The 14426-nt window shown below is 37.3% G+C and overlaps 1 protein-coding gene across 1 annotated transcript; it reads left to right on the forward strand.

Annotated features, from left to right (window-relative positions):
- The first annotated feature begins 39 nt into the window (after window positions 1-39).
- Window positions 40-11190, forward strand: UFM1 (ubiquitin-fold modifier 1). The gene is made up of 6 exons (XM_009888416.1): window positions 40-75; window positions 162-218; window positions 607-664; window positions 6701-6740; window positions 7166-7198; window positions 10706-11190. Coding segments are annotated over exons 1-6 (258 nt in total). The 5' UTR covers window positions 40-73; the 3' UTR covers window positions 10774-11190.
- Window positions 11191-14426: the final 3236 nt, after the last annotated feature.

Raw genomic sequence — 14426 nt, forward strand, 5'->3', positions numbered from 1 at the left:
GGCGCCAAGGCCCCCCCGGGCCCCGGGCCGGCCGTTGACGTGTCGGTGGGGAGCGGTGGTGCTCAGGTGCATCATGTGAGTGAGCGGCCCCCCGGTCCCTCAGTCGCCCTCTCCTCCTTCCCTCCAGCCCTAACCCGGTGCTTTCTCCCTGCTCTCCCCAGGTCGAAGGTCACCTTTAAAGTGACGCTCACCTCGGACCCGCGGCTGCCTTACAAAGTGTGAGTGGGGTTGTGGGCCGGGGCCGGGGCCTGAGGCGCGGAGGCCGTGAAAACCGGCGGTAGCCCAAAAAACGTACGCGCTCCTGAGCCGTGTGGCCTTTAACGGTCGTCCTGACACGGCCTCCCCCCGCGCGGCAAAGGCGGCTTTCTCCCTCCGCGTGAAACGAGAGGCCGTTTTGTGTTGTTAAGTCGCCTGTCAGGGCTTTTCAGCCGTGTTCTACTGCCATGCCTGGCGTCTGAGGCTTTGGTCTAGACCTTGAAGAGTACGTGCACGTTTTTGGCAAGAGTATTCTTAAAACTGATGTTTTAATTAGTAGGTTAGTAAAATTAGAGCTGCTTTTCAGTTTCTTTTAGCGGTCACGTTATTTTACTTACCTTGTAATTTCAGGTTAAGTGTTCCTGAAAGTACACCTTTCACAGCTGTCTTGAAGTTTGCTGCAGAAGAAGTAAGTAGAAAGTGATGACGTTGTGTTTTGGGTTTTTTTTTTAAACTTTTTGAACATTCCTGAAACAAAAGCTTTTAAATTGTGAAATACAATGGTTTATTCAGCGCAAAGAATGCTCTTGTTGGATACACGTGGACACAGGCTTTACTGGTGTTGGAGGGGGCCTGCCCAAATTTTCAGAATCCTAAGCTTAGCAGTTCTTGCACAATTTACACATCAACAGCAGGTATTGGCACATGTCCTGTTCTTCTTTGCAATTAAATTAAGCCATTTTATACCAATAACATAAAAGTTTATGACAGGGAACATAATTAAACAATACTACTGTTGAGTATTTAATATTTTAAATTGCTTGCTTAGAATATCCAGAAAATTCTTTAGAATTGTTCAGGAAATCCTCAAGCTCTTCTCACATTCAGTTTCAGTAATCTCTGATTTGGAAGATGTATAATTTTTGATTATAGAAAGCATTGAGATGAGGCATATGGGTTAGATTCAAAACACAGACTTAAGACGTGGATAATGTTTTTTGGTTTCTGGGTGTTTGATTTTTCACATGGAATCCAAAACCAATAAGTGCCTAAATTCCCTGTATCATGTGTTTGGAAGGATGCATCCTGTTTGTTTCAGATTGAGTGTACAGAGATTAAGAGATGTTCATCTAGGTGTAAACAGTAAAATAAAGTGCTAAAAAGCATTATGGCTTTTTTTGTCTAGTCAGCAGAGTCTGTTCTTGCAATTCTCGTACTGTCTTTTTAGGAAAACATGGAAAATTTTGGGTTATTGAAAATGTCATTTGTTTAAGCATTGGAATTGTAATAAAATAAATAATTAGGAAAGGTAATGAACTACGTGTCTTGAGTTTACTTACGTTGTTAGTGTTATACCACTATGTGACAGAAGTTCTTTGTGGAACCACAGCTGGGGGGGGAGGTTGTAGATTGTTTCTTGTAACTTTGAACAGAACAGTATACAGAATAATAAATGCTGTTAAAGACGCTTGCCAATTTAATTGCTTTTTTTAAAACTAGTTTTTTTTCCCAATTATTTTTAATCTGAACTAATGCAGCTGTGCCCACACAACCCATACATAGAGACCTAGATTGAAAAGTCTAATAGACTGGTATGAGGAAGCAGGAAAGGTTGGAGTGGGACTGAGTAGTTGGAGACACCAGGAATGAGGGGCCACTTCTGATGAGAGGGTTGTTATCAAAACTATTATCTACTCATGGAACCACAGTGTTGGCTGGTGGTAGGATCCACTGTGAAATGGATTTAGAGAAGAATTAATTACTTAAATATTCACATTTAGCAAACCATTCTTTCAGTTGATGTGAGTATTTTGAGCATCCATGGCAGTTGTGCTGTTTGACCTCAGACCACTCTAGATCAGATCGTTTTATAGAGTAATTGTAGATGTGTTTTGGAGGCTCACAAGAAAGATTGAAAATGTGTGATGGAATGTAAGGGAGCCCAGTGTTGTTAGTGCTCACTAGAGTCTTTCCATTACATGCTTATACAATAAACATTTTATTTTAAAGAAAATATAAAATACAAAGAACACTTTATTAATTTCCCCCCAAAACAATGTGAAGCACTTTGTTGTTAGCCTGTGTCAGTGATAAATAGATATTCATAACATGATTTTTCAGAATGTGGCACTGTTTTTAGTTGTCACTGCTGATATGTTAGTGAAGCTTTTTACATCTCTATGAGATGAGGTAGGACTGAATGCTTTGAAAACACACAGCAAAAAAGACTGTAGAGTCTTCCCCAGGAATGAAGTTCCTGTGATGCTTTGTGAACTGGCATTGAAAAGAATGAGAGAGGATTTTTTTCTTTTATAAATGTTTTTTGTTCCTTGAAATGGCGTGGCTTAACATTAACTTATGCTGTGTATTGTGATTCAGGTACCAGTTTCACAGTACCCTGTATGAAACGTACAAGGAAAAGATCAAACTGTAGCCCTGGATTTTGGACAAAGATGTTAGTTGGTCTCCAGGGGAAGTGCATTATCTCCTTGCTGATTAAAGCATTTGGGGCAGAGAAGGATACAAGTTTCAGCTGTTTAGCCTTAGCAAGTTTCTACTTAGTCATTTTTTAGTCTTAAAGTGTGGCCAAATCGTAACCAGAATTCCCCTGGAACAGTAGAACGGTCATCTTGTATATCAACTTTCAGTCACAATGCTTTGTCGAAGGTTACAGTTTTTCCAAGTAAAGTTTTCTAAATTACTTTCATTGCATAAAACAAGATGTGCTCCTTTTTTTTTTATTATTTTCTTGGAAATAACTGAAATACCCAACAGATTTTTTTCTGTCATGTCTAGCACATCACATAACATGTGAAAGTTCATTGTACACAGTTCACGATTGACAAGAGCTGGAAGTGAAAGAAAACTGGGCCATTAAATGGGGAGGTCACAGGAAGCCTCAATCATTTGTAGCAGTCTCAGCACTTCCCAATATATACATTTGGCAGTAATAATTTGGATAATACAAATTGAACTCTTTCTTTATTTTTTATTTTCTCTTTGTCTTACAGTCTATTCATAAAAATGTAAATTGGCATGTAGAGTATTGGAAACATTGCTCTCTCCAGCTTTTTATCTATTTATAGTTCTTTCCACAGTTATCACAGTTTATTGTGATAGTGTTAATGTTCTCATTTACAATGTGTGATATCTATTGGGTTTTTTCCTTCATCTGTTAGAGATTACTGGGTACATACTTCAGCTGTGCTTTTGCACAATACTTACAAAAAACCTCCCGTACATTTGTGGAATTGTTACTAAAGTAGTCATCAATTCCCATTAAATAAAGTTAAATTTTATTCTTTCATAAACCGGTGTATATTTGAAACTATTATTTAGTTTTTCTAATGTTACTCTTGATAGATTGATGTTAAAATACTATGTTTTAATGCTCTTATCTGCTATTCTTTGTGCCAAAAGGAAATGAGCTTATTGCTGTAGAGGATTTTTGTCATCATTGTAAAAAGTGAGAAAGGGGTATAATTGTTGCTATATGATTGTCATACTTTCCTTATAATTGACTGTGGACATTGACAAATATATTTCCTAGCATTGGAGAAAATAAGTTGTGTGGCAACCTCAGTTATCAATTTATAAGGTTCTTAAAGCAAACATTTATTTATTTATTTTAAAGTGTGTGAGTTTGGGGCTGGATGTTACCCAATTTGGTTTCAGAGCAAGCCAGGCATTAGTGACTACAGAACTTCTTTGCTACTTGAGTATCCGTTTGACTTTGTATGACAGAAAGCTTGTATATTTTCAGCATAGGAAACATATGCTTAAGCCACAGGAACAATGTTTGATTTTAGTAGTGAACCATATTGCACCAAATTATGTGTAATTATTTCCAATGGTAGTTTCCCTTTCTGTATTATACTTGTGATGATTTTCATGTGCTGAGTATATAGCTGACAACTATTGCTGTTTGGCCTGGTATTTTGGGCTAAGGTAACAAAGTGTTTTCACAGAATCACAGCATGGTAGGGGTTGGAAGGGACCTTCAGAGATCATCTAGTCCAATCCCCCTCCCAAAGCAGGTTCACCTAAAGCAGGTCGGACAGGAACACATCCAGGCAGGTTTTGAATATCTCCAGAGAAGGAGAGTCCACAACCTCTCTGGGCAGCCTGGTCCAGTGCTCTGTCACTCTCAAAGTAAAGTTCTTCCTCATGTTGAGATGGAATTTCCTGTGTTCCAGTTTTTGCCATTGCCTCCCCTGCCCTTTTTTTTTTTTTTTAATTCTCTTTTAACACAATGCAATATGAAGTAATACAAGAATCTTAACTAGTGCTTCAGTGACTGGTTGCCACACAGTTCTTATGTGCCCCTCAGCTGGAGGCATTAGATAGATTCTGCTACTGAAAAGCAAAGCGAGACGTCTATCCTCCTGTGAATGATCCATCCCTTTCATGCATTGTTATGTATTGGAAAAGACAGATGAGAAACAAGAAAAGGCACTTAACATTGTAGAAGTTACATTTTTGGTTTTTTTTCAGATGATTTAGGATGAAAGGTCCATGGTATCACTTAGTTACAATGGAAACCTGCATGTTGAAAAATAACTTCAGCATTAAGTTAAACATATATTATCTGCTTATTCAGGGGTTTTTGTGTGTTTTATTCCTTTACTTTTTGAATTGGGGATGGACTTAACCAGGGCTTAATATGATTGACATTAATCCCACTGTTCAAACCTTATAAATTCATTTTCTCCTATTATGTAAAAAAAAAAAAAAAAAAATCACAAAATCCAAACCTGTTAAAAGATTTGTCCTTAGACTGCTAAGTCAAGATTCCCAAAGTCAGTGAACTTGCAAATGAAGGCTTGCTTTCTTCAGCATATGATACGTGTACATTAGCTATTACAAGGTGGCATATTATTTTTTACAATTACTTTTTACATTCTTACTGTTACATATGTAGCTCCTATTTTATCATCCTCGTTATTCAAATCTTGCTCTGAAGACAAATTGTTACCTTCCTCATGGCCTTTCTACAATGACAGTGGTACCTTTTGCGGAAATTACTGTTTTCATGTCACCCTGCAAGATGAGGAGATGACATCATTCACCTGCTATGGATAAAAAGCTGAGAATAAGTGGAAAAAAAAATCTGCTGATTTTGTGTGTCTGGAGATAAAAAGAGCCAGTTTTTCAGTATATTAATAATTAAGCACTGTATTCAAGCATGGTTTCTGTGAGCTTTAGCTGTTGCTGTTAATGCATAACGTTTCTGCAAATCAAACCTGGAAATCTTAAATTGAGCAACTGGAAAATGAGGAAAGCGCAACCAGTGAATGCCATTGAAAGGCATGGCTGAAGCGACTTCTTCCAGAGATGGGACAGCTCTGCAGTTCTTCCAGGAAAGCACTCAGTGTTAGCACTTACTTAAGGGTTGTTCACTGTCCTAAGTAAAGGGAGCCAAAGGAGCAACCTTTGGTCTTCAGACCAAGTAGCACTGATTGAGTTCCACTCACCTCTTCTTTCCTGTGTGGTCCAGCCCCATTACATCGTGCAGGATTTTTCTCTGACCTTGCCTGGCACCTTGTAGTCCTGAGAAACAATTACTCTTGGCTTCCCCATCTCAGTTCAGATCTTCTGAAACAGTTTGGGGCCAGTGTGCAATGCAACACCACCTGAGTAGGGCTTTTCATATTCCAAAACTGACCACATATGTTGTGTATGAAGGTGGGGTACCATGGAGACCCATGACAGTGATTGAGGGTACATAGCCTGCTTAGGCTGGTGTCAGAAATCTGATGAGGGAGCCAGATCTGATGCGGTGCTGTTAATGCTTCCTTTTGTAAGCAGATCCTGGAGTGAACTCTTCTTTTGATGCAGTGCAGTTGAAGAGGTCCCGGTAGAGCCAGGGAGAAAGCTAGGAAATTGGTCAAAAGTAACGAAGATTAGCTCAAGCTAATTCTTGTTTAACTCCTGTTAGACATAACAGGTATGCTTCTTAGAAGTTCATTTCCATTCTTTTTTTTTTTTTTTGGTATTCCTCTGTTTAGTATAATAAGAACATATATTTCTTAACTTTGTGGGTGCTTAACTTCTATATTTTATCCAATGAGCAGCAGTAATTGAATTTAATTGGTTGTTTAGTACTGCCAATTTTGCATTCTGTATTGAGGTCTCTAATCAACTTTGACTTTACAACCCTCAAAGTAAAGTAAAGGTTTAAGGCACTGGAACAGGTTGCCCAGAGAGGTTGTTGAGGTGCCATCCCTGGAGGTGTTCAAGGCCAGGCTGGACGTGGCCTTGGGCAACCTGGTCTAGTGGGAGGTGTCCCTGCCCATGGCAAGGGGGTTGGAACTCGATGATCTTCAAGGTCCTTTCCAACCTAAACCATTCTATGATTCTATATCTGTAAATCTGAGGGGAATCTTTTCTCATAACTTTTTTGTACCTGAATCAGCTAAAATTATAATTGCTTTGAATATTCCCCATATATTTCTGCTTTAGCTATGTCTCTTACATTATTTTGTCCTACTCTTATTTCCCTTAGTTCAAAGTTCCTGCAGCAACAAGTGCCATTATAACAAATGGTAAGAATATAGTTTATATGGGGGTTTTTATAGTTTTTGTATTGTAGTTTCAGTGCAGGGGTATTGATAAAAGCAAAAGTGTCTTTTCTTTCATAACCTCTACAGACTGCAAACTGGATTTAATAGTATTGCAGTATTAATTAAATTGCTTATGCACGGAATGAAGGTATTAAACTGTTAATACTATTAATTTGGTTTTGCCTAAATATGTGGCTTGGATTTTCTGTGCTGAAGGTTTCTTGCCAGCTCCTGTGATAAGACTAGTTTTGGTTATAGGAAATAGCTGCATGAAGACCTGATGTAATAATTGTATCTTGTTGGTATATTATATTTTTTGAGCTGTAAGTTTATTGTAGTAAACTGCAATATGGCTGTTTCATCTGCTCCTCTTTTTTTTTCTCTTCTCCTTTTTTTTTTTCCCCTAGATGGTATAGGAATAAACCCTGCACAGACAGCAGGTAAGTTATTATTTATGAAGCCTAGTATTAAAAAGCTCAGTTATTTTTCTTTTAAACTAATGCTTAGCACTCAGGGTTGATTTCTATTTTAAGTTTTGATTTCTTAAATGGGAGAAGCATTACCCAGTAGCTGGAAACTACAGTCAGTGTATTGTATAGAAGGTTAAATCCTCAGAACTATTGTTCAGCATTTGTTTATTTAGGTGTGTGAAAAAATGAGACGCTTCTGATCTTCAGAGCTTAGCTATTTAGTGAGCAGTTTAAAAGAATACTGTATTACATGTTACTGAAACAACAAGTAATCGCTATATTTTTTCCCCACTATACCTAGATCAGTAGTATTTGCTATTTTAGCAGCACTTCTGATGAAATATGTTTAAAAAATAATACTCAGTTTTAAAGCAGGAACTCTTTAAGTGCTTTGGAAAGCATGTTTTCAAGAAGAGGATCTTGTTGCCAATAGCCCTCTTGTTCTCACCAAGGCATTCCATGTGAGATATCTCTGATTTTGACTGTGGAGGCTTGCTATGAGACAAGAGTTTATCTCTGCCACAGAAAAATATAAAGCTTTTCTCCATTGCCTCCTGAAATTTATGGGAACATAGTACAGATGCTGAATGATACTAATTGGACTTGTTCTTGAAACTCTGTACTTTTAAATCAATTTGGAAACTATTACAATAATCTAATCTCAACCCATTTGAGATGAAAGTTACGGTGGAGTGGAGTATCTTGTTAGGGAAGAAATGTTCATAACTTTCTACTAGGGAATAATAAAAATGGCTTTGGTGCTTGTGGAACCCAGTTGTTCAGTGAAAACTGTGAATCTAATTTTACTCCTGCTTGCAAACGTGATGAACAGTGGATGGAGACTTGCTGTTTCTCTGGATTTTTGCATGAAGTCTCTGCCAGGTCTCATTCATTTGTGCCCTCTGTCTGCCAGTCATTACTGAACATACCACACCGGTTTTTTTTTTCAGATCTGAAGAGAATAAGAAAGCAAGGTATTATCAGCATACTTAGCTATGTAAGATAAAGAGTATAAAGTAAATCCTTGCAGAGCGTTTAATAGTATCTGATGGTTAGAAGAGCAGTTGCTTGACATTAGTTTGGGGAATTTCTTGGAGTTGTGAAAGGAATCATTTAAATGTAGTGACCCTTTTCTGAGATCTGTGATTGCATCAACAACATTTGAAAATGAAGATCAAGCGAGTGTTTGGCTTTGTGCTCCACTGGAGGTTTCTGTCCTTCCTGGGCTTGCCTTAGGACACCTGGATTATGGTTTGACAGGTGTACGGCCTCAGGCAGACGACAACATCATCAGCTGATGTTGTCCTCATCATGATCCATGACCAAGTGTATTAAAAACAGATAATAAAACTAACAATTTAGTTTAGCTACGAGATCATCACCCACATTGTAAAGCCACATTTTCACAGGACCACTCAAGAATACTTAGGCAAAACAGGTAAAGTCGGTTGCTTAAATTAAGGTATACTTAAGCTGTTTCTCTTCCGCAGAAGAATACTTTCATTTTCTGTTATGTAGCTCAAATTAGTTTTAGCTTAATCCTGCAAAGTAAACGTATTTAGGAGTACTTGACTCCTGAATGAAAACATCCATATGGGAGTTCATCATGCTTGCAGCTGTGCATATTGAATTCACGTCTCCAACTGATTTGCCGTTTGATTTTGTAAGTTCTATAAATGTTGAGGATTTATTCAGTAGTAGTGTAAGACAGCATCTCATTATTAAGGATCAGGTAAATCAAAAGCATCTAGATGCAAAATGTTTTCATCAAAGTCTTAATCTTATCTGCAAATGTAAGATTAGGCACATGGATTATTTTTGGTTTAATGTAGAAAGTACCATTGCCCTGACAATCCTCCGTGATGTTGCCCTTAAACTGGAGGAAAAGAAAGTACCAACCCAAAAAACACCCCCACACCACCCTCAAAAAAAACCCGACCAACCAAAGAACAACCTATACCAAACCCAAGACCCAGAACAAAATCCCTCCTCAGTTTACAAGTTTACAAACATACATAATTTAGATATAACCTTATGTTCAGCCTTATCAATTGATATCTCAGAAAACTGGTAGGGTAAAATGTATTTTTTTTCTTTCTTTTCTTTTCTTTTTTTTTTTTAATATATATACATCAAAGGTCCTGTAGATTGAACAGTTGCATTAGTCTTCAAGAACTTCCAAAAATCAGATGATCAAGTATTAAAGTCTTAGTAATCCTTGGGGATTTCAGAGGTTTTGTACTGTTTCACTATTTCCCCACCTTTCTGAATAAAAGTACTCCTCAAGTATGACTTTCTTTCTCCCTACATGATTCCACGGAACAGGGGAAATGAAAGCTGAAAAGGCTGAGCTTAGCACTGAATTCCTGTATTGATTTCAATTTTAAATCCTCGATAGTTCAGGGAATAGTATGCCATAACTTTAATAAAACCACTGTGATATTAATGGTGGAAACAGACTGAGAGGCAGGATGAACTGCTCTCTGCATGAGATGCAGCTGTGGCCTGTTTTAAAATTGTAGAGTTTTATGATGGCAATTGCAATATGGATACTTGTCATCTGGATTAGTAAACTCCATTCTCTGCTTTGCTGGTGTGACAGATTTGCATTCAGTGGGTTTTATAGACCTCTTCAGTAAATAGGGCGCTTGGGAGAGAAATACAGTTATTCTGGTTTTACAAGTGAACGCAAAGATGAGTAAGAATAGGTAGATACTATTAAAATCTGATATTGTAGAATTGCATATAGTCTGTTTCATGCAATAGCAGTATGAAGTTAAACAAAAAGTTCCATATAGTCATAAATAATGCATTACATTTAATAGAAGAAAGTAGCAACCTGAATGACAATCTTGAATACATGCAGCAAATATTCTAGATGTCTAAGTATTAGAAACTTCTAGTTTTCATACTATGTCCTCTTGAAAAGACTATCATGATGACTATACAGTAATAAGTATGAAGGTAAAGATTTTACTAAAATGAGACCGAGTTTTGCTTTGATATGTGGAGCCTTCCTAAAAGAAAAGTACAGTTGAGGTTCTGAAGTTAGAAGCAGATACGTACTGAACCAAGGAGAGAATTAAAAATGAGTATATGCATGAAGGCCCCCAAGATAAATAAAAAAAAAAATTATGGAGAAGTAAAACTTCATTTCCTGGTCTTGAAATTATCGCGTATAAGTGAAATCAGATGTTGAAGTATGGAACTTCAAAGTTTGAAAGGCCATAGCTTGCAAGTCTGATTAGATGACTTTGGGTCTGGTATTTTTGTTTAAAAGTAAGAGTTATTTGGAGCAAGAGAGAGAAGATAAAATTCCATAGAAACATAAAAAATATGTTTCTGGCATATTAGAGGAATTACTACAAAGATGTTAAACACTGACCTAACATTGTTATCCTTTAAAGGTGTATGCTTGTTTAGCTAACATTTTACTTGGTTGGTTGGTAACACATTCTGTTTTGTTTGTTTGTTTAGGAAATGTATTTCTAAAGCATGGTTCAGATCTACGGATTATTCCCAGAGATCGAGTTGGGAGTTCTTAACATCTCCTGAAACATTTGGAATAAGTGACATTGTTATGCAGAAAAGGTCAATTTATTTCGGAACTCCAAAATGCAACTGAGTTGGCCTTTTTTAAAGCAAGCAAAAATGGCTTCCCAGGGTTTGATTTTTTTTTTTTTTTTTGAAACAGAGATAAGGTTCGTTTTCTTGTTAAAAAATGTTAACTCATACACTGATTCTTCCCTGACTAATAGAAGAATGAGCTGATTGCATGTTACGTTCCCAAAAGAAAGATGGACTTCTCTATAGGTGTTACTGACAGCACAAGGGTATGCACATGGTCACGATCGATAGATATTTAAAATATTGGATATTGTTGAGCCTGCTTTGCAGAAGGGGGAACTGTGTTATGATTTTGCTACAAAGAAATTGTTCTTACTGAGTGATAAAACTTTTTTTTTTTTTCACTTTTTTTTCCCCTAAACTTACTTCCACATTTAGAAGAACAGGTTTTGGATGGTTCAAGTATTAAGCTCAAATAGAAGGGGAATTTCAGGGGTTTATTACTCAAATAAGTAAATAACTGCCAAATGTTCCAAAGTAATTGTACAATTTAATTGCTGCAAATGTATTAGGTAAAGGAGAAAACAGAGGTTTCTATGTGTTAAAACTTTGTTTCACGTATTGTGAAGTTAACTTAAATGTAGTTTCAGACAGTTTATGGGACCTAATATCCTCACGTGGAAGTGCCACCAGCTGAGAGGGATTGCAGCATAATTTGGGAATGTGTAGGTACTGCTCAAGTATGTTGTTCCTTTTTCAGTAAACTAATATTGGTTCATTTCTAAAAGTCTTGTTTTGTTACTGTGTGTTACGTGGGGAAAAGCATAGAATTCACTGAAATGTTTGTGTTCCAGTGATATGCTGCTTGTTTATAAATTGCCAGAGGTAAACTATCAGTTGTTTATTTTAATTAGAGAAATTGCCGCTTTTCTTGAACTGCTAATCTACTTTGTGATTTAATATGTTTGGCAAAATCTTACCCTATTGCATTTTTTTCTGTCCTGCTGAGTTTAACAGAAAGAGCAATGGGAAATGTAGTGCTTGGTTAAATGAGTATTGTCACAAATACAACTGTCCTGTGCAATAATCGTGCTCTAGAAAGATGTTCAGATAATGTGTCAGATAGTGCAGAAGTACAAAATGCCTTTCTGAATGGATGTAAATTGAGTATAGAGTCATAGAATCATGAAATGGTTTAGGTTGGAAAGGACCTTGAAGATCATTGAGTTCCAACCTCCCGGCCATGGGCAGGGACACCTCCCACTAGACCAGGTTGCCCAAGGCCACGTCCAGCCTGGCCTTGAACACCTCCAGGGATGGGGCCTCAACAATCTCTTTGGGCAGATAGAGGAAGACTCTTCTGAAAATGGTATTTGACTATAAACATTTTCCAACTCTAAGATAAATTGTAAAATTCTGGATTTTCCTTTATTTTAATAAACAATTATATGGAAAAGTTGCAAACTTTGTTCCTCTTATATTCTTAATTAGATTTTGGCAATAATTAAAAACTCTGCCCTTTGACCTTCTCATCAACATGCTTTGAGATTCATTTCAAGCCAAAAGATTCTTATTACGCAGAAATCTACGGAACAGTGGCCTTAAAGGGCAGAGTGCATAGTTTCTATTAATCTAATGCCACAATATAATTAGGATGAGCCAGATTAGTAGCTTGTCATGTTTGTCTGCAAATCTCTTGACTGAATACATGAAAAACCACCTGATGCTGGAACATAACAAATGGGAATGTTGGTTTTTTTTTCCTCCTGCCTAAAGGTACAATATCGGTTTTGAAAGGCCATCATGGTTTAATGCATTTTGAAACTAAGGTGCTTTGATGTTTATGTAAAGGAGGGTTATGTAAAAATAATTGATACCTAACATTTCTTACACTGTTACTTAGATAAAAACACAGATAGCACAAAGTGTTTGACATAGGAAGTAGTTTATGTTACGTGCAAAGGATCTGTTAATTTGGAACAATAACCGGTCTTTGTAGTACTTTCTATGTTCATTACAGCTTTGTCTCAATATGGTCTCTAAAATCTGAACATAACTTTTTTGTTTGGTAAAGAGGCTTGATTTCAGTAGTAAAATGTACTTAGCAGGTAGATGTTTGCAAGTTGATTTTTATGTTTGTAAGTTCATTTTGTTGTATCTCAATCATGTTTGACATGGTTGTACAGGAAAAATTTTAAGTTTAGAACCAGACTTCCTAGGGCTTGGGAGTCATAAGATTGTGAAAAGTGCTGTGGTCTCAGACTTGTACTGGTTTGTCTAACCATACGTTAAGGCATACTTTGGAAATCAGCTCTACCTGGCGTTTGTATTGTCTTCAGCTTTGGTTATGACTTGACTGATGTTAAATGAGAGACTTCTGTTTTTTGTGATTAACTTCATCATACCTTTGCTGAAGTCAATTTAAAGGGTCCTTTTTTTTTTGTATTTTACATTTATAAAAGGATCTCATCAAAACTTAAAGAGCTGTAATCATTCTTTTGTTTTATACATTATAGTAGTCTTATTTTTCTCAAATCTATTATTTGGTAGAATTTGAAGATACCATTGAATTTTTTCAGGGAGGGAAACACAGTGATCTGATGAAATATGGAAAAAGCTGGAAGAGTTAGGAAATGGCCCTGATAATAGTTCTGGCAGTAGCATGGCTTTCTTCCTTGCCTTCCCAAGTCACAAAATCCAACTTTATTCTGTTGGAGATTAAAAAACTATTTTCCTCTCTTGTTGCTACCAAATAATAAACGTAAAAATTGTTGACAGCAGGGCTCAAAAGTTGAGAATTTTTCTTCTTTGTGTTTAGGTTGATGGTGAAAACCCACCTCCCGCTGCTGCTCCAGTGATACAATGAGCAGTTGGAGCGAGAGAAGGAGCTGTGCCAGTATGACTACAGAGTGTTAGTGGATTCTGAAGGTGCTGGGGACACAGCAGTCCTTTGTATAGCAGCGTGCGGGTGGCCATCAAATGGAGCACTTTAATGGGGCAGTGGAAAAAACTAAATCCTGCAGTCATCCTAGTAGCGCTGTGGAGACTGTGTTTCAGTGATGCTGGCAGGAGCGCTAAGCTCCAACTGGGGAAAATTCAGTTCATGCAGTACGTAGTGTTCAGATTTAAATACAGTATACCCAACTGTACATCTCAGTAGTGAATTTCAGCCACAGTTCCTTCTCAGGGAAGGTAAATGCTGGGGAGTGTTCACAAAGGCTAGCACGATCTTTTTGTGAGTAATTTGTGCAGGCTGTTTCTGAAGTTAATGGAATTGAGAGTTCTCCAGAGAGAGATTCAGAGTAGCTAAATGAATCTTCAGTTCTGAATTATCATCTGGAGGAGCCTTTTTCTCTTTACTGGCTGGAGAAAGCCACTGAGGCCTCAGCCTGCAGGGGCTAATGTTAAGCTTTGTGAATACCTTCCCCAACAGGCACTTCCCCCTCCTCTCTATATTATATGTTATAGCATTGTACTACCTACTCGCTGTTGCTTGATCTTGATGTTCAGCACATGATACAAAGCTCCCAGGGTCTTGCTCAAAGCCAAAATTACAAGAACTTGTTTGCATGAAAACAAACCTGCTTTTTATGTAATATAATTTGTTGAATGCATCTTTTTTTCTTTTTTT

The sequence above is a fragment of the Charadrius vociferus genome, unplaced genomic scaffold, assembly GCF_000708025.1.
Source record: "Charadrius vociferus isolate BGI_N301 unplaced genomic scaffold, ASM70802v2 scaffold16, whole genome shotgun sequence".
In the NCBI taxonomy this organism is placed as follows: Eukaryota; Metazoa; Chordata; class Aves; order Charadriiformes; family Charadriidae; genus Charadrius; species Charadrius vociferus.

Coding starts and splice junctions, on each gene's coding strand:
- UFM1 (XM_009888416.1), top strand. Junction 665..6,700: donor TGAAGTTTGCTGCAGAAGAA/GTAAGTAGAAAG, acceptor TATTTCCCTTAG/TTCAAAGTTCCTGCAGCAAC. Junction 7,199..10,705: donor AAACCCTGCACAGACAGCAG/GTAAGTTATTAT, acceptor TTGTTTGTTTAG/GAAATGTATTTCTAAAGCAT.